A 23,098-nucleotide genomic window follows, 5' to 3' on the forward strand; every position below is an offset into this window, starting at 1 on the left:
ATGTAATCAGATATAGGCAAATTTCTCGCTCCAGTCTTGCCAACAATTAATTCTGCAAAGTTTAGCAATACTTGGCTCTTGTGCAAGTGATAAAACATTGATAAATGAAGTCAAATGAGCAGCCAGCTTATTTGCAGGTCTTGCTTCTACACTGACACCATCATTTTCAAACTATGGTAACTAAAGTTCATATCATCAGACCATGTTTAGAGATAAAGTATGGCCACTGCTGTTAGGGTGGGAATAAAAAAAGATGACAAGTTGCATTTTAGTGTGCATTTCTTAAACTACAAACTTCCATGCAAAATTCAGAAACTTGTGTTGGTCTCATGGAAGCACTCTTGCTTCTAAAACTTGTAATATGGTCACCAGAGGGCAGCAAAGTTGTATTAAAACCTTGGGTAATTTCCATCAAAGTCAAATAGAATCTTTCTGAATCTTAAAGACATCATCAACTACAAATTCTAAATTTCCCACCAAACACATCCAATAGCCTTCTGCCTGAGAATCCTATGAGTTGCAATCTAAGGCAACTGGAAGACAACAGGTAAGGGAAGGCTGGCCCTGCTATTCAGATCAATCGGGGAGATCACTGATGTATCCTACCAGTTTAAAGAATTGAGCTGTCAACCGTCCCACTGGCATATGCAGCAAAGGAAATTCCTGGGACATTATTTTACCAAGGTATAAATTTACTGATAGATCCATACAGGCACAGTAGAAAGCAAAGCCAGTTTTGATTTTTGCTTCAAAACCTGCATAGTTAAAATCCCACACCCCCTTGGCCACCCATTGGCCCATGTCCACCAATCTAGTGCAATCTCTTTGTTTTGGGAAATAGTCTGCTCGCCTTTGACCTTGAGTTGTCAAGATTCTCCCAGGCCACCTCCCATGCACATGAATTCAATTCCCTCCCAGCCACCCATTGATTCCAATCATTCCTTCCTCCTCCCTGATTTCAGTTGTCTGGCTGCGAGTGAAATTGCAATTATATGAATTACATGAAAGTGGAATTATATGTAATATAATTACATATATTACAATTTAAGTCTTCACAAAAATGAAAATGTGTCTCATGAGTCAGGTTGCAGTAGTCTCAAAAAATGAGTTAACAGATTGATTTTTAAAATTGATGCTCATGGAGAACAAAAATCGAATTGATGACTGGACCTGAGTTTTTCTATTGGCAATTCCAACGTTCGTATTTATAAAAAAGGTAATATCATCATATCTTGCATGTAATCAGATATAGGCAAATTTCTCGCTCCAGTCTTGCCAACAATTAATTCTGCAAAGTTTAGCAATACTTGGCTCTTGTGCAAGTGATAAAACATTGATAAATGAAGTCAAATGAGCAGCCAGCTTATTTGCAGGTCTTGCTTCTACACTGACACCATCATTTTCAAACTATGGTAACTAAAGTTCATATCATCAGACCATGTTTAGAGATAAAGTATGGCCACTGCTGTTAGGGTGGGAATAAAAAAAGATGACAAGTTGCATTTAGTCACAAAATTACACCAAGTACTGCAGCTTTTCTCCTAATAGCCAATCATTTTCTGAAAGACAACCCATACTTCAGTCTGCAACCAGTGTCATCTTATACAAGCCACCTAATTGCTAAAACTGAGTGAAAATCAGATGAGAAGGCCAAGTGACTTAGAGCTGTACACATGTTTTACATATGACCAGTTGCAAATGCCCTCATGGGCGTGTGCTTACCCACTCACCAAGTTGTCTGCTATGGTGGCCGGCAAGAGATCTAGAGATCTTGCTGAGCAGTTATTCCTGCATTGAATGATAGGAATATTGTTAATTCTAAGGAAGCTGTTCCTAACCACCCTTCATTCCCAAGTACTTCAAATTAAACCTACTTTGTGCCTACCTACCTTGCCTTGCTTTTATCCTACTACAAGTGTACTACTCTTAACTGGAGTCTGATATTTTTGGCAGTCTCATATGAAACGGATGGGTTTCATTGCTTATATTGCTTTGTGCTTTGTGGGAGAAACTTTTCTGAATCTGAAAAAAAAAAGTCATTGTCTGTATTCCAGTCGGCTCCCAGTACAAGAAACACAACTTTGCATGATCTGATGCTTCGGGGATTCAGTATCTTAAAGCTAGATTGATTGCATGTACTTGGCAAGAAGAACAGTCAAAAATAGACTGCAACTACATTAAGAGTATGAGCACACCGAGGACTTTTTGTGCCATTGTAACTATGACTTCAGTTGAGATTTGGAAGGTATTAGAGCTGCCAAACTACCTCCCAGAAAGAGTTATGTGCTTGTTCAGAAATTAGAACCTGTTGGGCTAAAGAACATAAATTGGCAGTATTTTTGAGCAAAAAGATTTGTTTTTCTGGAGAGCGATAGTTGCTGTCAGAAACCAAAGCTGAAATTTGAGACAATGGACTAAGGGATTAGTTGAGCTGGGATGGTGTAATGTAGTCTCCTTAACAAATGGCATGATTATTGCTGTTCCCTGTGCATGTTCTAAGGGAGTTGCTTCTGGTGTCATTTCTGTGGTGTCCCATCTAATTTTGTTACTATGGTGTCCCAGTTCTTTGCCCCAGAATGATATTGCTTTCTAGTATGACTTCTGTGATGGCTTGCTTGTCTTGTCATCTTACTATGGCTGGTATGCAAAAAATGATAATACAAATGTCAGTGTTAAGTTGTGTATTGGCTGCTTACAAGCAGGGTAATCCACATCCCAGAGACACAACAGGAGAAGCTCTAGGGCCCGGCAATCATTTTACAGCGTGATGGACAGGACCAATGAGAAGAAAACACAAGAGTATTGAATTGCATACCTGTTTTTTAGACATTCCTATGCAAATTCACATGCTTGAACATCTCGGATCAATCCATATGGTTGAAAGGAAAGTTTTAGCAACTGGAGCTCATGATGAAATATTGAAATAGAAGACGCAGTTCCTGTTTTGGTTGACAACAAGCATCTTAATTCCATGGGGATGCTGCACCATGGTGGACAGGACAGATTTTAAGTGACGCTTTCACTTGAAAATAGGGGGGGAAGCATTTGGGCAAGCATTATTTTGTGCCTTATGGCTAGACTGTAGTTCAGTGGTTTAGACTATGTTCAGGCAGATCTCACCTGTTTTTGCACTTTAGTTGTTTCTTCCATCTAAAACTGCTCCTGTAGCACTGACAGCTGCTTAAGATCCATAGGTTCTCCTCTGGTTACAATAACCAAGGGCTCGGTTGCTCCTTGCGGTTGATAGTGGACAAGGAAGCCTCTTTCAATCTCTCTGATGCGGTCTTGAATTTTTGAGGCGTGAGGCCATCGACTCATTCCGCCGTTAAGCGTGAGCAACTCGAGAAGAGGAAGGAAGCACACTTGTGTGATTGTGCAAACCTGGCAGTTGGAGGCCTTCTAGCATGGAGACGTTTCATAGTATTCAGGTGCAGCCTTAGTCCAGGTTCTCCTTGTAGACCATCCCCATCATCTCAATGCAGTATTTTGCATGGCTAATGAATGTAAAAGATAATTGGACCAAGAGAGAACGATGGAACAGGGGAGGGAGGGGGGAGGGAGGTCTGAGCAGGCATTGGGGGGGAATGTCCCACCAGCACTGATAATAGCGTTGAAAGCACTTTATATCAAGAGATTAACTCTCTTAACAACTGCCCAGTCCTGAGATTGGGCTTTGCACTGCACCACCGTAATAGCTGGAGTGGCATTCAGCGGAGCACAGGAGTGCAAGAAGACTTAACTCTTGCTCCATTTTCTAGATGAAGCTTAAGTTGGGGGGCCTTCCCTTGTATTGTTTCCCTCCCCAACACAGTTGTGTCGTGAGCATGCTGAAGAACAGGAGGCAGGCTGCTTGCTGGGATTTAGGTCAAATATCGTTTTTTCCCTCTCCATACACAAAACACCCGCCCGACACTCACAGCTCAAGTGGGGCTGTGGTTCCATCAACCCCCTGCACACGCGCGCACTTGGGGAGGACGTGCTTCCAAGACAGGATTGTCCAGGGAGGAGACAATGTTTAGAGCCAGTCGTTTCCAGCTGTTTTGCCTTTGCACCCTTGCGTTTAAACGTTTTTGGGGTTGTTGTTTTTTTTTGGCATTTCTTTTTTCGAGGGGAGGAGTTGGAAACAGGGGAGGTGGGTATTCGAATAAACATGCAAAAAGGGAGATTTCACAGTGGGGGGGGGGCATAATATAATATGCTTGTATGGTTTCTGTGGAAGACTAACTTGAGAAGTGTCTCTACATCCATGTATATGAAAAAAAAAAAAACTTACAAGCCGCATGTTGAAACAGGTGTTTCATTATTAAACATTAATGTACCAGGGTTGCCTCCCCTTTGATGTTCACCTTGTTTACTATGGAACTCAGTACATTGCTGGGGGTATTTTTAGACTGGGGGAGGGGGTTGGATTTTCTTTTGCATGACCTTAAAGAGAAGAAAAATCTATATCTATAAATATATATATATATATATATATATATACATATATATATATTATCTCTATTGAGAACTAAAAGCAAACCTGAGCTGTTAGTCTGTTCTATGAATGCTGGTGGATCTTTTCTTCTTCTTTCTGACGTAACTTTCCCTTTCTTTTTCTTACCATTTCACTGTCTTTTCTTTCTGAGCCTTGTAAGTGTAAAAAAACAACAAACAAACAACCAATTCCGACTGTTTTTGTCTCGGAGAACTGCAAATAAAATAAAATTTAAAAAGAAACACATACACACACCCAAACATGAAAAGGGGACTAGAAGCATTAGAAAAAAAAAGTCTTCAGTGTGTTTCTGAGCTTTTATAACAAGCTTTCTTTTTTCCGTATCCTGCTTTTTACATGCTACCGAGTCAATTTTAATATAAAAATGCAGCTGTCAGCCTTCCTAGCAAATTAAAGAAGGAAAATATTCTTCGTTTGCAATACACACTTGAAGTCTGCGTTCACGTTTTCGAGCATACTAAAATGTCCTGCTCCTGATCAGGTTTTTATGATTGTTGTATTTGCATCCTCTGACTTAATCCAGGCAGAAATGAAAATAATAAAATAAAATATAAAAAGGAATGCGTCAATCTAAGGTTAGATGAACCGACGGGAGGGGGACAAGATCGCTTGCAAACTCTGTGGAGGTAGCCCTTGACTTACAACCACAATTGAGCTTAAACTTCCTGTTGCTAAATGAGACATTTGTTAAGTGAGTTTTGCCCCATTTTACGACCTTTCTTGCCACAGTGGTTAAGTGAATCACTGCAGGTGTTAAATTAGCCACATGTTAAGTGAATCTGGCTTCCCCATGGACTTTGCTTGTCAGGTTCCAAAAGACGATCACGTGACCCCAGGACATTGCAACCGTCATAAATGGGAGTCAGTCACCAAGCATTGAATGTTGATCACGACCATGGGGATGCTGCAATGGTCATGTGAAAAATGATCATAAGTCATTTTTTTCAGTGCCACTGTAACTTTCAACAGTCACTAAATGAACTGTTGTAAGTTGAGGACTACCTGTATTGATCAGGATGATATCCATCATTCCAGGAATGCTTGAATTGACGAGTAATTTCAAATGAAGCCTTGTGCAGCGTCCCAGCCTCTTGCAGGAAATTTTATTTGTGGAGGATCTAAATACACTTTGGCCTACTCTGCCTCTGTGAGAGGAGAGGATTCCTGGGCTAGCTGCACTAGATGCCATTAAACTCCACTGAGAACGTAACATTGAATGCAGCAATCTCAGGTATTCATTCTTTATTTAACTGAAGACTGATCATTTGACCGATTGGCTGGATCTGCTTGAGTGTCATTTTGCTTCAGGTTATGGTTTCCTTATTTATCACCTATCACCTATGACCATAGAAAGTGCCTGGTGGGCATGGCATTGAAATAAGGTTTATAGTTTAAAGTTTATATGCTCTGCAAGCCTCCTCAGCTGGATTGGCACAATAAAATATTCAGCTAAAATAGGGTTGTTTCATAGTTTGGGTGTTGGGGAACTGTATTTCATGGGGTGGAAGGAGGGCTCAGCAGGTAAGACTCTGGTCTTTTGGCTGGAAAAGCCGGCAGCCCAAGTTCAAGACCTGAATGCCATGCAATAGGGTGAGTTCCCGTCCTCACCCCAGCTCCTGCCAACTTGCAGTTTGAAAGCATGTAGATGTGAGTAAATTAATAGGTATCACTTCAGTGGGAAGGTAACTGTGCTCCATGATGTCATGCTAGTCACGTAACCGCAGAAATGTTTTCAGAGTGCACTGGCTCAATGGCCTTGAAACAGAGGTGGCCACCATCCTGTCCCCTACAGTCGGCAACAACAGGCGAAGTAAAATCTGCAGAGACTCCTTTACTTTTTATCTTATTGCCACATGCGGTTATAATTTTTGGTCATAATAGAAATTGTTGAAACATTGTTAAATACAACATACTTTAATCCAGGCAGGGAGTTCAAAAATAAGCAAATGCAGCCAGTTTTTCTGGAAGAATATATTGCAATATTGGAAGCAAATCTAGCAATTGCACCCTATGAGAAATATGACCCCCCCAACTAAGATCCCTACAATAAGACACAACCAATTGTAGATGATCAAGTGACAACTTTATAGATATATTCCAATAACCAGTACATACAGACATTAAGCAATATTTATTAAAATACAATCTTTAGTAAAAGCTTCCACATTAGAAAGAAGTTAGGAATTTGTGAGCCTAGGGGGCAAAAAAAAGTAACGCAAGCAAGTTTCTACAGTACTGTACATTTCAAATTGCAGAATGAGGAGAGGAGGACCCATTTTCTTTTACAGCAAGTAGTAGTGAAACTCACTGCGGTGCTCCACCTACCCTCTTAATCCTCCAGAGCAAAGTTAGCAGTCCACAAGGAACTGACCACTGCAGAAATGGACTTTACAGAAAATATGACAGCCCTTAGGTTGGTGCATCTGACGCAGACATTGGAGGAAGAAAAAGAATTAAGGCTGGTGATTTCTGGCACCACAAGGACGCTGCATCAGATCTGCCAATGCAGCCTCTGCACGAGTCACTGTTCTTTCACCCAGGTGTCTTCCCCCAAAAAAGGCCTCACAAAGCAAATGTAGCCAAGTTGTCAAGTCCCAGGAAGCACCCATCACGGTTCAAGTCAAACAGAAATGCATTCAAACCCCAGGTTGCTGACTTGTTCCACTTCACTGTACTGACCCTAGGTTGATGAATATATATAAACTGCACGGAAGTTGGAAGTTGGCTCAAGACGATAATCAAGAGCTGATGCAACTGTGCATGACGGACACATTTTAAGAAAGGAACAATGCAAGCCAGAAATACGATTTCCCCTCAAAGTCACATCAGGAACCTTCAACTTTGCCTTAAATTGCTCTTTGTCATTCTGTCATTTTGTCTTCTTGGCATTAACTGGTTCCTTGCTGACGGGCAAGGACAGCTTCCTGGCTTTTTATGTGTCTCTTCTGGAATGGAGATGGCTCTGTCAGTGATGTCAGTTTATCAACAGAGTTAGGAAAGCTGTGGCCAAGATGTTACAGGTTACGCATCCCGAGCCTAGAAGATGGACTTCTGTCCCTATTGGATTAATATGTCGGAGGAGTGATCATTCCACCATGGGTGGGTGTGCACAAACATGCCATTGATGGGCAAAAGCTCCAAGTGGCATGTTTTTTCTATTGCCTAGCTGAATTGCTTCACAAAGGACTCTTGGTTGGGGATCAGCTGACTTTAAAGGACATGGTGCGCAGACATGTCCAACCCGGTTACAATAAATCAAAACACTTGGGGAGGAAGGCAGAAATACAACTATAGAACGGTATCCCTATCCACCTTGACCCCCACCCTGCAAAAGACGGAATGGGCCTTGGAGCCGAGATGCCACCGACAGAAAGACAAAAGCATTAATAACATTTCCTACATTTACACAAAACCAGCGGGGATGAATTCTCCAACCGTGGGAGAACGTAGTCTTGGCCGAGGACATCACAAGACAACACCAAGCTGCGTGGCTGCAGCAAATAACACACTTAGACCCAATACAGGCTAGCTCATACTCTACAAGGCTCTGGTATAATGGATAGTGTAAAACAGCAGCTTATTTTTTTGGGTGCAGTATATTCAAGAAGGGCTGCTGGTTAATACCAGGGCAGGTTCACGGTCAGAACAGCAGCCATAATACATAAGGTGAGAAGGTATGCCCGGATTGCAATACAGCTCCCCATTCATTCCACATCCCGCTGAACAGTGTAGAAATGGCAAACCATCAGCTAGATGAGTTACCAGCTTTTCATCAATAAACCCAACCTAAACAAACTGCAATATCCAAAAGCAGCCAGGGGGTTGTGCCACATAATCTCTTCTTAATGAAATCCTGGGTTTGATCAGTGGCAACGATACCAGATAAAACAGGGAGCTAAATGCTGCTGTTCATATCCTTGGCAAAAACAAAACAAAAAAGTCTGACTCGGGTGGGAAAGAAATTTCCCACCTAGAATCAGAGAAAACTTAAAAGCATATCCGTATTAGTCTTAAAACCGCTTTCCCACCTCTTTGGAATTTCTTCTACATACTAAATATAATCAGTTCTCAGGCTGCCTTAGAGATCTTTTTTCTTTCTTTCATGCAGAACTCAGAGATCCGTATTCTCTGAATAATTCTGTACAGGTTCAAAACAAATTGGGTTTTGCTTCATTTCCAAAAATCAGCATCCAACATTTTAAGACACAAGGACACTGCAATGCTGGAAACAGGCATTTTTCAGATGGCCAAACTGTTTATCTTACTCTTAAGTATGCAAAATGAGTCCACATCTGTTTGTAGTTTTGGAAAGGAGAGCAGCAATTCCCCACACGGGTATCAGCCAATGACAAAAACAGGAATATGTGTAAGCACCAGGATCCATTCTCAACTCCCTTTGTGTCATCAATCTAATATCCCAGATACTCTCTTGCCATGAAAGTTTTTGTTTTTGTTTTTTCAAATAAGGTTTTAATTTCATGGACCCCCAACATGGTATTTCTTGCCTCCGGTGTGGCTGAGACGGCTGAGTCTGGAAACAACAGCTGCTGCTGTAGTTACATGTAGGTGCTGCCTCTCTCTCCAGGAATCATGAAATCAGATCAAATCGAGATAGTCCAAAGCAGGTGGTGAAGGTACACGGTGGATGGAGTCACATGATGTCACAGCATGAATTCTGCTTCCGGGCCTTCCAGGTCAGGAGAGGTGGGAAGAAATACACACTTATTTATTTTATTTATTTATTTTATTCAATTTTTATACCGCCCTTCTCCAGAAGGACTCAGGGCGGTGTACAGCCAAGTAAAAAATCACAGTATAAATATTAAAAGAAATTAAAACAAACATATTATAAAGTGGCCGAATTTAAAACATTTAAAATATTAAGATATAAATAACCCCAATAAAATTTTAGGCCAGTCCCGCTTGAATAAATAGGTGCGTTTTCAGCTCACGGCAAAAGGTCCGAAGATCAGGCACTTGACGTAAACCAGGGGGAAGCTCGTTCCAGAGCGTGGGAGCTCCCACAGAGAAAGCCCTACCCCTGGGGGCCGCCAGCCGACATTGTTTGGCGGACGGCACCCTGAGAAGGCCCTCTCTGTGAGAGCGTACGGGTCGGTGGGAGGCGAAAGGCGGTCCCGTAAGTACCCGGGTCCTAAGCCATGGAGCGCTTTAAAGGTGGTAACCAATACCTTGAAGCGCACCCGGAAAACAACAGGTAGCCAGTGCAGACTGCGCAGGAGTGGTGTTACCCGCGCAGCTGCATTCTGGACTAACTGTAGCCTCCGGGTGCACTTCAAGGGCAGACCCATGTAGAGAGCATTGCAATAATCCAAGCGGGAGGTGACAAGGGCATGAGTGACCGTGCATAAGGCATCCCGGTCAAGGAAGGGGTGCAACTTATTACAGGTAGTCCTCAACTTAACAACAGTTCATTTAGAGACTGTTCGAAGTTACGATGACACTGAAAAAAGTAACTTATGACCATTTTTCACACTTATTACTGTTGCAGCATCCCCATGGTCACGTGATTTACATTCAGGTGCATGGCAAATGATTCATATTTATGACGGTTGCAGTGTCCTGGAGTCATGGGATCCCCTTTTGCGACCTTCTGAAAAGCAGTCAATGGGGAAGCCAGATTCACTTAACAACCATGTTACTAATTTAAGAACCGCAGTGATTTTCTTAACAAATGTGGTGAAAAAAGTCGTAAAATGGAGTATAACTCACTTCATAAATTTCTCACTTAGCAACATAAATTTTGAGCTCAATTGTTGTCATAAGTCGAGGACTACCTGTTATTATTTATATTAGGAATTATTATTAAGAGATGTCTCCTTGGATTTTGGGGGAGTGTAGAAGCTGCAGTCCCTTCCATGATGGAGAGCTAACCTGTGAAGCCATGTGGCAACTCCTATGCCAGTTTTATATATATGGATATCCTTATAAGGCACCATTCGGTTTAAAAACTCCAGGAGTTGCTCATAAATTATACAAACATTCAACTTTAATAGTGAAAAATTCCACTAACAAGTCGGAATGAGAGACAAAGTCATGAAGTGGTATTTCCATCATAATCTACACGAGTGCACTGGGGGAAGGGGGCTGTGTGGATGGAAATAATGCTAAAAGTACTGATTAAAATCTTACTTTCAGGACTTAGATTCTAGCCTCTGGCTTGTAGTTACACTTTTCAACATGTTTTTGTTTCTTAATCCCACTGGCTTCTGGGAAGAGGGGGCTTTTGTAACTGCCCATCGTGGTAGCCATTTTGCTAGAATAACCACAGAATTTGCAAAATGCCTAATATTGTCCACTGATGTGAAAAAAATACCTTTGGCAATGGTTCTCATCGTGTTAAAACTTGCTCTTCTTCAAGTTCTAATCACTTATTACAGGCAGTCCTCAACCTACGACTGTAACTGAGCCCGGAATTACAGGTAGTCCTTAACTTACAACAGTTTAGTGATCTTTCAAAGTTACATCAGAACTGAAAAAAGTGACATGATTGTTTTTCACAGTTACTACAGTTACGACCTTTGAAGCATCCCCATGATCAGGTGATCAAAATTTAGAGGCTTGGCAACTGGTTCATACTTATGACCGTCGCTGTGTCCCAAAGTCACGTGATCCCCTTTTGTGACCTTCTGGCAAACAAACTTATCAACTGCAGTGATTCACTTAACAACTGTGGCAAGAAAGGTCATAAAATGGGGCAAAACTCACTTAACAAGTATCTCACTTTCTATCAGAAATTTTGGGCTCAATTGAGGACTACCACTAGTCGTAAGCCATGCTGGTCATGAATTGGGTCATTATTTTATGAACTTTTTGCAGCAGTTGTTAAGCAAGTCAATTGTCCACAATGGACACTTTTTGCCAGAAACCAAAAACAAACACTGGTTTCTGACCAAAAAAATGTACATTGATCATTTGACAATAGGATCCTACAAATGTCAATAAAAGCAGCTCAATCATCAAACACTTAAAATACGATCACGTGACCACAGGGGGAAGCACAGCTTTCAGAACTTCGACTCTTCTAAGGTTCACTAAGCAACCAATCATAAATTGAGGACTACCTGCATAATAAGGAAGCTTTGCATTCAGTAAGAATTGCATTCTAGTCAAAGGCATCTTTTACCACTCTTTATGTACCTTCCCAATGAGCAACAGTTCTTTGTAACTATATATTCCTAAATAATAGTAACAGCAACAACAACTATATTTTGCCTCTAAATGTGATGTATTACATTACTATCTCCCAGCATTTGCCCCAAAGGTGCTTTTCAAAAGGCAACTGAACTTTCTTGGTTTTTTTTCTTCGAAAGTGTTTCTCTTCTTATCCAAGAAGCTTCTTCAGTTCTGACTGAATAGTGGGGAATAGAAGGATTTATAATCTTTGCAGTCATCTGGTATCTGAAGGTCGGTTGCTAGCTTCTTTCTGAGCGTTGTTGAGGCCACTTGGGGGTTTATCTGTATCCTCAGTCACTTGAATCAGAGTGCAAATGGGTGTGGAACCTTCTTGGGGCTGCTGAAAGGACTGTGTCGTAGGAGATAGATGGCGCCATATCCCTCCCCTTCTGTTGAGAGGGGGCTGTTCAATTTTAACCCAAGATGGTCTCTCTGACCCTTCTTTCAAACCAGTGAAAACAAAACCTTTTCAAGGGAAAAACCAAGAAAGCTCAGTTGCTTTTTGAAAAGCAACTTTGGGACAACCGTGGCCTGAATGATAATCTCCTTAGACTCTCATGGCATTTGATTTCCAGGCCATATTGTCCACTGACTAAAAATACCCCATACATTTATTGCTTCATACAGTAAATCATAGCAGGAAGACAGGAAGCACTGTCTATATTACAGAACACTGGCCCAAATATACTTACAGTTTTGTAAAAGGCTTTTGACTGATTTCCAAGAATCTCTGACTTGGCCACTAAGTCATCCAGCTTCTCTCCTCGTTCCAACAAGGACTCCATTGTATTGTGCTAAATGGGAAAAAGACACAGCTGAGAGAGAGATCCCTGACTTAGGAACCCAGCTGCAGAAGAGGCAGCAAACACAGGAGCCTACGAAGTGGTGTAGCAGGGCTTAATTTCCAGATTTTCCCTTCACCTACCCTCTCAGCCCCTCTCTCTCTCAACCTACCCTCTCTATCAAGTGTTTACGGTTTCCGCTTTATGGTTTGGAAAAAAGCTTAGAAAGCATCATTGTACTTTTCACATCAGTTGGGCCTTTGCCTACATTTGCCTCCTTTGCCTCTTAAGGAGACCAACGGTGGCTTGGTCTATCACTATCGCTAAATCCGTTCTTCCATTTTTACTTTAGTCTCTGCCAGAATGCTACTGAAGAGCTCTTTAAAGAAATTTAACCCAAAACAAAAAGGTTTGTCTCAAAGGAATAGTTTTTCCTAATATTTTAAAATTAGAAGCAATAATCTGCTTTCTCTCCCAGTGCTAAAAATACAACACTCTAGAGACCACGGACAATGGTGGGGAAAATGGCTTTTTTGAGGAAGGACACAAAGCAGGACATTCACTGTTTTACCCCACAGTTCAAGAACCTATTCTGTAATATTTCATACACAGCACGCCTTGCAATCTTAATGGTGGCCTATAGATATTTGTTCCCTCACAGCCTGTTTGCTTGGATGCGGAATGTCTGTTGCATGACTTTTTAAATTTTTTATTTTTATTCCACCTTTAGCATTTGATAGAAATATTTAATTTCCAGCCTCTCACCACCATTTTTGAATAGTATCGATATCCTATTTGTAACCAGTGGGTCACTTTAAATTTCTAACAGGACGAAATAATTAGGATTTATTTTGAAGTAATTGTGATGTAGCAGAAACAATATTTATATTTGATGGTGTCTAATATAAGATACATGAATCAACTGCTTACAACCCAATCAATATTAATATTTTATGAAAATTACTCCTAGTGGTTCCCTCAACTAAATAAATCTATTGCTCCACAATAACCAAAGAATCCCAGATTTCAGAGGGATTTTAGGACTGACCACGCTCTAAGAAGGTGGAGGACACACTACTGACCAGCCACTGAAGATACGTTAACTAGCTACTCTTCTGCATAGAATTTGCAGGATTTTTATTGCTAGAATAAACAGGAAGAAAGAGTCTGAACAACCTACTCTGAGGACTTTGTTATCTGCTCATTAAATAGAAATCCCACCATGGCGTTCAGGGCAATGGTGGGGAAGGTGGCCTCCTTCAGGAAGGACACAAAGCGGGACATTCACTGTTTTAATCCACAATTCAAGAAACATTTTGTTCATTACTGGTATCTGAGCATCTCTGCTGACACCACAATAACCAACAAAAAGGAGGTCACAGCTAAGATAAAAATTAGTCATGACTTATTTTTATCTGATTGCATCATGTTTTCATCTCAGCTTGAAGAATTACATGTGATCATTAAGAGACTGAATTAAGAGCTAACCAGTGTCATGGTTAGAACTATAGAACCTAGAACTATATTCTCATGTACAAAAAAAAAGAGAGAAGTTTTGTTTTTATATAACATTCACAGCCTCAAAAGAAAACGATCTTGACGACTTTAAAATAGGATCCGCATTTACTGAGTCTGCACTCTGAATGCCATACACAGATCCCCAAGCCAAATAAATCTCCTGACTAAGTTTTTTCCCTAGAGTTTGCTTTCTTAAAATTATTGACCTGCTTCCAAGTATTACCAGTACCTAGCAATCTCCATATTAATAGCAAGATGCTGACCACTTACCAGGATAACTTTGGTCTCATCCAATTCGGCTTGCACTTTTGTCATTGCATCGGCATCACGAGGATTCTTAAAGAATGATACAGAATTTTATTTGATGATGTCTTGGCATGACACCTAAAATCGTCATTAAGGTGTTTATACATTACAATATAATATTTAGAAAAAGCAATTTCTTCAAGTATACCAAAGCCATGCAAATTATTATGATAAATATTTATTCTCTCTGCTCTTATTTCAGCAACCAACCACTTCTCTGAAACATAATAAAAAACAGATGCAGTCAACAATGTGAGATCAGAAATATTAGGAAAACAGCCTCTTAGGACCATGCCAGACAAGAAACCAATCTGGTTTTTTGTTTTTGTTTTTTTAGGGGGGGAGGTGGCGCCAGGTAATACCATTGCAGTTTGTATATTTTAAAAATTAAATCATGCATTATAGGCATTGTGGACTGAGTATAAATAAAATCAATTCCTGTTCATCATATGAAGGTAAAAAGACATTGGATTGAGGAGTGCAGAAAAGAGCACTTTAGGGACTAGAGGCTAAAACGTATGAAGAACAGTTACAGGAATTCGGCATGGCTAATCTAGTGAAGAGAAGAACCAGGGGAGACATGATAGCAGTCTTCCAATATTTGAGGGGCTACCACAGAGAGGAGGAAGGGGTCAAGTTATTTTCCAAGGCACCTGAAGGCAGACAAGGAACAATGGATAGAAACTGATCAAGGCGAGATTCAACCTAGAAATAAGGAAAACTTTTCTGACAGTGAGAACAATCAACCAATGGAACATCTTGCCTTCGGAAGTTGTGGGAGCCTCAACACTGGAGGCTTTCAAGGAGAGATTGGACTGTAATTTGTCAGAAATGGTGTAGGGGCTCCTGCTTGAGCAGGGGGTTGGACTAGATGACCTACAAGGTCCCTTCCAACTCTGTTATTCTGAGATCAAGTTATATTGCTGATTTCCTGAAACCTTTACAGATTTTTTTCCCTAACAATTTATATTCATTCCAACCATACCTGATATTTACTAAGGTATCCATCCAATGCTGTATAGGTTATTGTTGTTGGAGTTCCAGAAGGCCAGTCTATCCGATTAACTTGCCTAGAGAATTCATCAAGTACCTACATACAGAAGACCAAGAGAAACCTAAGAATCCTTTTATGCAGATTTTCAAAGACATCTTACATTCCTTTGAAGGAACTCTACACATCACTCCCCAAAAATAAAATAAGAGAGATATTATATTACATTTTTCTTAAAGCTTAGATAGCATATTGGAATTTATAAATTCTAGAATTATGTAGCAGGAAGGGACTATATGAAACGAAAAGCAAAAAGAACGAACAGTGACAATGATTAACAGTACCCCCTTTTGACACAGACGGCAATGAGTCAGACAATCTGATGCTAGTGAGATAGTTTATTTATTATTAGACTTCTATGCTGCCCATCTCACCGAGGTGATAATCTACACATAAGAGTTTATTTAAACCCAATTCAGATAACAGAATTAAATTTCTGAATGCATTTTACATACAGTTAGTGGACTTCAAGTTATTGAAAGTATTCTAAAACACTTAAAAGTTTATTCTCTGTCTCTGAGTTTTGTGTCATTTGGGTAGACTTTCTGGTCCTAAGTTACTTTAAAAAATTTTGTTAGGCAAAAAGCCCAAAAACTTGGGTGTATCTTGGAGAACTGTGGGTTTAAAGCTCCAGAATTCCCCAACCAGCATAGCTATTGCTAAACATTTTGGAGCTGAAATCAATACATCATAAATTGCCCTGATTGGAAAATGCTGCTCTACAAAAGATCCTACTTGCCACAATACTTTTAAGCTTCCTATCACTGAAAGCAACCTTGAGCATACAAGACTGAAATGAATTTAAACATTCATTTTGTTGTATTTTTTTTTCTCCACCAACCTCCTCTGCATCATCACACACAGTCAGTCTGAGTGTGTACATGTGGCAGTTCCAATGGGAACACTGCTTTGTAAACAACTTTGTTGCTGCTGCTTTACATCTAGCATATTTCATTCCCTGATTTTTCAGTCTTTATTAATTCTAAATGACATTTTACCCTAGGCTAGGCTTGGATTATAAAATATGATTAATGCAAATTACTTTAATGTGATGTCCGAACTGAGTCAGAGCTCTATTTACAAGCAATTTTTTATGAAAGCACCTACTCTGCGTTATCTTGCAGCCCATCTGCAGATATTCAAATCCTCCCTGCACAAGCTGGTATTTACCTTATCCAACAAGGTGAAACAAACCCGGGATGGATATTCATGATCTGCAATTACCACTCCAGCCAAACCATCATTCCGTACATAAACATGGCAGAGGTATTCTGAAATGAAGAATAACATGAACAATGCACATTTTCCCCATATAAAAAGAATCACATACTCTCCCAACTCATCAGTCCCTTTGTTTTTCAGATACAAGTTGGCTGAGCTCTTTAAGTCTCAGTCTGAACCTAAGATTTCATTTTGGGAAAAAAGAGAATCCAGCTTCCAAGCAGAAGAAATAGGAATCTTGCTTGGGTCACATTCCAATATGTTCTGATCTGAGATTATATGCTCATATGTAGACATGACCAGAGTTCAACACACTCAAAGTTCCATTAAACACACACACGCATACACACACACATCTACAAGAAATATGAGCATATAGATGTAACTTTAATATACTATAAATAAATGTATAATTATAGTTATAACTGCTGTAAAGAAGATTGGAAGCCACTTTGTATATTTTTTCTGTTTTTCCTTTTTTCTTGACTTTTAGTTCTGATTTCTTTTTTCTTCCTTATTCTATAATTAGTTTGTACTATTTTTTACCTTTTACTTTTTTCAAAAAAGTTTTTTTTAAAGTAAATATTTTTTTTAAAAAATTAACTTTTATGTAAGTTTTAACAGGCTGAACACTATACACAATTCATCTTCTGTTATTACAATTTACCTTACAAAAAAACCAGAACATGTAACATGTTTGGATGAAGTAGTTCTAACTTAAACTATTAGCAGTGTGTGATGGATTCTTTGACCAAGAAGAGCAGTTTTAGAAGGAACCTTTTTACTATCTCAACACCCAACACAAAGGATCCTGTGATGCTGTCATCCAACTTTAATAGCAATCGCCAACTTGCCAGATACTAATATCATATTTACTAAATTCCTAAGAAATTCAATTATTTAATTCAGTTTGAGCTAGAGAAATCATCCAGAACATTCCCTTAGATAACTTCCAACATGCTTTTTTCCCTTTACAGAGTAGTTGTTATCTACATCTTCTCTGTCAGCATTATTCTCAATGTCCAGCCCTACATATTTGCAGATATACAGACCCTTATTTGTTTACTATATTTCTGCCTAAGGCAAACCACTGTGTATGCCTACCTTGTTCCTTTACAGAAGCTCTGCTTCCAAGCTCTGAACGCTCTACTATCAGTTGACTTGTGAAGGTCATAAATTCTTGAACGCTGAAAGTTAATAATTTAAAAAAATACCACAATTAGTTACCAAACCATCTATATTCAAATGCAACATAAAGAAAATAAATTGTATTAGCATCCACCGCTGATAAAAGATAACAATTACATCATAAACATTGTAAAAGCACATGATGTAGGAGATGACCAGGCTAAGCCCAAGGGAGGGGTCAAGTGCATCATCAGTCTGAAGTCCCTTCGCACTCACAAGACATCTAAGTCCAGCCCACTGACTCTTATCTACTGCCAATTTGCTTTGACTGTTGGTAGTTCAGATTCTTGTAAGTGTTTGCATGCAATAAACCTGTATTCATTTGAACCATTCTGGTTCCTGATTTCTTACGCTTGACACATGGTTTTATTTTTTAAAAATATACTAATTTTAAAAAGCAGCATACAAATCATTAAAAAAGCAGCATACAAATCTATAACAGAAAAATAAGACCAAAGATAAATGAGTGGGAAAAAACTAATCAATTCAAATAGGAATTCAATGTATATTTTTATGAGTATATTTGGTCTATACTGCAATACACTAAGATGCAAGTAACTTCAAAAAGTATGAAAAGAGAAAATGAATTCTGATAAACTGATATTGTATTGTTTTCAAGCTCTAGTAGTTCCATTTTACGATATCATTTTGCAGGAAAATGGACCCAACATTCAAAAGTTAAATGCAAAACTATATTTAGCCATGCATATTTAGCATCAACAGTTACAGTCAAAAAAAATTCAAAACTGCTAACACTCTGCTTGCAGGTACAAGGACATATAAATGCATCTGTTCAGATTACCCCCGAAGAGGAAACAGTGTTAAACCTTAATAGAATTCATACCTAGGTGATGCACTTTAGAAACAGAAGCATGAATGTGAGGTCTATCATTTAACAATTATTTTTCACTACTTGTATTTAGAAGTTACATAAAAAAAGTATTACATCTTGATTTCAATACAACAAATTCAAAGGGAATGTCACAGTACAGTTACAGGAAAGCATCAGGGGGAGAAAGCTAATGATCCTAAAAAAGAGTGAAGACCTACCTGGATCTCTGGAAGAAGCTAAATGACGAGACATCATAAGCAGCTTTCAGTAAGTGCACTTTGGGATCACCTTTGTAAAGAACACTTAGACTGTAAAGCTTCATTTTCTTATCTGCTCAACCTTTCTCGATAACCTGAACAAAGAAAAAAAAACACCCACCTACCTTAATCAGTAACAAAGTAAAATATTACAAGGATAAATGCAAATATGAATTCCTAACCAGAGACCTATCATCCTTTTACATGGATACTTTGTACAACAACAAAAAAAGGCTAGCAAAACAAACTCTTGTATTAAACGCAATGTACTTATTTACCTGAAGATTTATCTAGAGCTTGGAGTGCATGATTGTCCTCTGAATTAAGAACGAAATTACTCTGCAACTAATCTTGATATTAAAACAGCTGATTCATTCTTCCCAGAATAATAGGAAGTGGAGGTGAGTCAGGAATGCCACTACAAACTTGAAGGACAAGTTGCCTGATCTAATTAGGAAGCAGTAAATAATCTACTCCCAATCCAGGATGATTTGGCACATTGTTCAAAATTCATTCTGCCATCTTTGAACCTTATGGGTAATCCTTGACTGGATTCCCTTTTAGCTTATTTCCATTCCTCTGCATGATAATCCAACTCTAAATGTAGATGACAGAAGGTACTTTTCCACACCAATAAGCTTCCCTTCTAAATTTTCTAACTTGAGGCACCCTTGTCTATGGTTTAAACATCACATTTCCCAACTGATTCCTGACTTCTCAGCTGAGTACAGGTAGTCCTCGACTTACAACAGTTTATTCAGTGACCGTTCAAAGTTACGTCACTGGAAAAAGTGATATGACCATTTTTCATAGTTACAACCATTGTAGATCCCCACAGTCACATGATCAAAATTCAGACACTTGGCAACTGAGTCATATTTATGATGGTTGCAGTGTCCAGAAGTCACCTTCTGCGACCTTCTGGCAAGCAAATCAACCAGGATTTAGAAGTTACATCAGGAAAAAAAGTATTAACAACCATTAATTTACCAACTGTGGTGATTCATTTATCAACTGTGGCAAGAAAAGTTGTAAAATGGGGCAAAACTCACTTAACAAATGTTTCACTTTGCAACAGAAATTTTTAGCTCATTGGTGGTCATAGGCTGAGGACTATCTGTATGTGAACAGTGACCATATTTTCTTGGGAAAAATAAAGGGCAACACTTCACCCAAAGGGGGCAAATCTTAAAGAGGTTCGTAAGGTTAAAACCATTTAATAGTTTATAACTTGACTTTACAAAGGAAAATCCAAGAGCAAAAATTTCCTGTATTCCAACACAAAGACATCAAACAGTATATGCAAATTTATTTCAACATTCAATTTTCATTATTTTTCCCACAAGGGCGAAAAACTCTGCCCGAAGGGTTACCATCTGCAGGTAGTCCTTGACTTACAGTTTGTTTAGTGACCGTTCAAAGTTACAACAGCACGGAAAAATGTGAGTTACGACCGTTTTTCACAGTTATGACCTTTGCAGCAACTCATGGTCAGGTGATCAAAATTTGGACACTTTTAGCAAATGTTTCATATTTATGACAGTTACCGTGTCCTGGGATCATGTGGTCACCTTTTGTGAGCATCCGGCCAAGCGGACGATGGGGAAGCCAGATTCATTTAACAACTAGGTTACTAACTTATCAACTGCAGTGATTCACTTAACAACCATGGCAAGAAAAGGCATAAAACGGGGCAAAACTCACTTAACAAATGTCTCCACTGAACAGAAATGTTGGGCTCAATTGTGGACGTAAGTGGAGGACTACCTGTACAAGGGGACATCATCCCATCCCCCCCCCCCGCCCCCAAGAGACGCCCCAAGTGAGTTTTTGAAAAACGAATCAATCTACAGGGGAGCTTTCTGAAACAAAGGGCCGTCTTTTCCCATCGAAGACGGGGATGATGGGCCATTAGTTCGTTTTAAGATTTGTTTTTTTCCACGCTCCATTTTAAGACCCAGAAGCCAAACCCGAGAGGCCGTCATGACCACCGAGCCACCCCCGCCTGCATTCGCACCCCCGTCGGTCACCCCAGTCTCTTGCTGGGCCTGCACCCACCACACCCCGGGCAGCCCTTCGTAAAGCCTTTCCCGACTCCCTCAGGCAGCTGGCTGGGATAATGGGCGTGGGTGTCCAACCAGGCCGGGAGGTCTCTAAGGCAGTATAACAATACCGGGGTGGGGGGTGGGAGTCCTCGCCGCGTTCCCGCCCAGCAAGCCGCTTCGCTTCCCGCAAGGACCCACCTCACCACCCGAGGGGAGCCCGGCTCGGCCCCGCGTCGCCTCGGAGACGGCTGAGCGGCCCGAAACAGTGATGGAAGCGGAAGCCGGCACGCCCTTTGACCCCGTGACAGAAGAGCCGGAAGAGCTGCCAACTCGACGGCCGGCTGAGCCATAGAGTTACGAAAAATGTAGAGCTAGGAAAGGGGAAGAGTCGGCCGGCGCCGCTCCCTGCCGCGCACGCGTTTGGCCATTGCTCGGAGCTGTTGGAGGGGCAGCGTGCGGCGAGGTGGTGGGGGTGAGATATCTCGAGATCTCCCGTTGTCGGACTGTCCTTCCCGTTATCTGGGAGTTGTAGCCCACCACCACGGTGGAGTGCCACGTGAATAGGCTTTGTTAAACGTACGACCACAATCGAGTCCAAATGAATAGGGCAGGGGGTCTCCAATCTTGGTCCCTTTAAGACTTGTGGACTTCAACTCCCAGAGTCCCTCAGTCAGCTTTGCTGGCTGAGGGACTCTGGGAGTTGAAGTCCACAAGTCTTAAAGGGACCAAGGTTGGAGACCCCTAGAATAAATAGGGCGCTGCCACAAAGAAGGTGTGTGTGTGTGTGTCAAATTATTCTCCAGAGCACCAGAATTCCAGACAAGAAACAATGAATGGAAACTACTCAAGGAGAAAAGCAATCTGAAATTAAGGAGAGACTTCCTAACAGTGAGGATTAACCAGTGGAACAGCTGGCCTTCAGAAATCGTGGCCACTCCCATCACTGGAGGTTTTTAAGAAAAGACTGGGCAGCCACCTGTCTGTAATGGTATAGGGTCTCCTGCTTGATCAGGGGGCTGGACTAGAAGACTTCCAACGTCAAGAATACAGAACTATATTCCAGCTCTAGTCTGTAATATATTATTGGTTATAGAACAGTGACGGGGCGGCTATCTTTCTGGGGCTATCGTGAATCTGCTGTTTTAAATGCTGCATTACGTTTTAAATGCTGCTGTTTTAAATGCTGCATTAAGTGCCAAAACAACATGCTTTTTTCTAAATGTCAGGAAGAATAGAATAGAATAGAATAGAATAGAATAGAATTTTATTGGCCAAGTGTGATTGGACACACAAGGAATTTGTCTTGGTGCATATGCTCTCAGTGTACATAAAAGAAAAGATACGTTCATCAAGGTACAACATTTACAACACAATTGATGGTCAATATATCAATATAAATCATAAGGATTGCCAGCAACAAGTTATAGTCATACAGTCATAAGTGGAAAGAGATTGGTGATGGGAACTATGAAACAATTAATAGTAGTGCAGATTCAGTAAATAGTTTGACAGTGTTGAGGGAATTATTTGTTTAGCAGAGTGATGGCCTTCGGGAAAAAACTGTTCTTGTGTCTAGTTGTTCTGGTGTGCAGTGCTCTATAGCGTCGTTTTGAGGGTAGGAGTTGAAACAGTTTATGTCCAGGATGCGAGGGATCTGCAAATATTTTCACGGCCCTCTTCTTGATTCGTGCAGTATACAGGTCCTCAATGGAAGGCAAGTTGGTAGCAATTATTTTTTCTGCAGTTCTAATTATCCTCTGAAGTCTGTGTTTTTCTTGTTGGGTTGCAGAACCGAACCAGACAGTTATAGAGGTGCAAATGAAGGCAGTGGCATTGTCGGGGAACAATTTCTGGGTTTGGTGCAAGCAAGGATCCTTGCACGTGAGATTGCAATAGCTGAGCCCCATGCAATGAAAGATTTTACTCCGCCTTCCTTCTCCTCAGCAAAATGTGGCTGCGGCAGTGTCTTTTGCCACAATTGGCAATTGAAAAGATGTTTGTACCTCTGTAAGCACAAGAATCGGACGATTACACATCTGTTCCAGCCACCTTGTGGAAATAGGGAAGAGCTACCATGCAAAGCTGACCAAATAGGAAGAAGCCCAATAAATAGGAAACATTACCATTTTTTACATACTGTAGGTAAAAAGCCACTTAAGTCTTCGATTGCATGTTTTTTGGAGAGCCTTGGACATTTTGGGACTAT

General features: G+C 40.4%; 1 protein-coding gene across 2 annotated transcripts; it reads right to left on the bottom strand.

The window, feature by feature from the left end:
* Window positions 1-6,559: 6,559 nt before the first annotated feature.
* YKT6 (YKT6 v-SNARE homolog) lies at window positions 6,560-21,207 on the bottom strand. 2 transcript variants are annotated; one of them, XM_058194457.1, is made up of 8 exons: window positions 21,091-21,207; window positions 18,809-18,942; window positions 17,675-17,757; window positions 16,520-16,620; window positions 15,284-15,388; window positions 14,263-14,328; window positions 12,385-12,486; window positions 6,560-9,185 (listed from the first exon to the last, which is right to left on the bottom strand). In XM_058194457.1, exons 2-8 carry the CDS (start codon window positions 18,910-18,912, stop codon window positions 9,150-9,152), a joined length of 597 nt encoding a protein of 198 aa, XP_058050440.1. In that variant the 5' UTR covers window positions 18,913-18,942; window positions 21,091-21,207; the 3' UTR covers window positions 6,560-9,149. The 2 variants fall into 2 exon arrangements, with proteins under 2 accessions (XP_058050440.1, XP_058050439.1); XM_058194456.1 differs by having other exon boundaries at window positions 21,021-21,149.
* Window positions 21,208-23,098: the final 1,891 nt, after the last annotated feature.

This window comes from Ahaetulla prasina, chromosome 9 (assembly GCF_028640845.1).
Source record: "Ahaetulla prasina isolate Xishuangbanna chromosome 9, ASM2864084v1, whole genome shotgun sequence".
Taxonomy (NCBI): Eukaryota; Metazoa; Chordata; class Lepidosauria; order Squamata; family Colubridae; genus Ahaetulla; species Ahaetulla prasina.

Excerpts from the sequence above, each read along its gene's own strand:
- YKT6 (XM_058194457.1), bottom strand. The coding sequence starts at position 18,912 with ATGAAGCTTTACAGTCTAAGTGTTCTTTACAAAGGTGATCCCAAAGTG. Across the intron at positions 16,621-17,674 it reads AGCTTCTGTAAAGGAACAAG|AATACCTCTGCCATGTTTAT; the intron begins GTAGGCATACAC and ends TCTTCATTTCAG. Across the intron at positions 9,186-12,384 it reads CAAAAGCCTTTTACAAAACT|GCCCGGAAGCAGAATTCATG; the intron begins GTAAGTATATTT and ends CTGACCTGGAAG.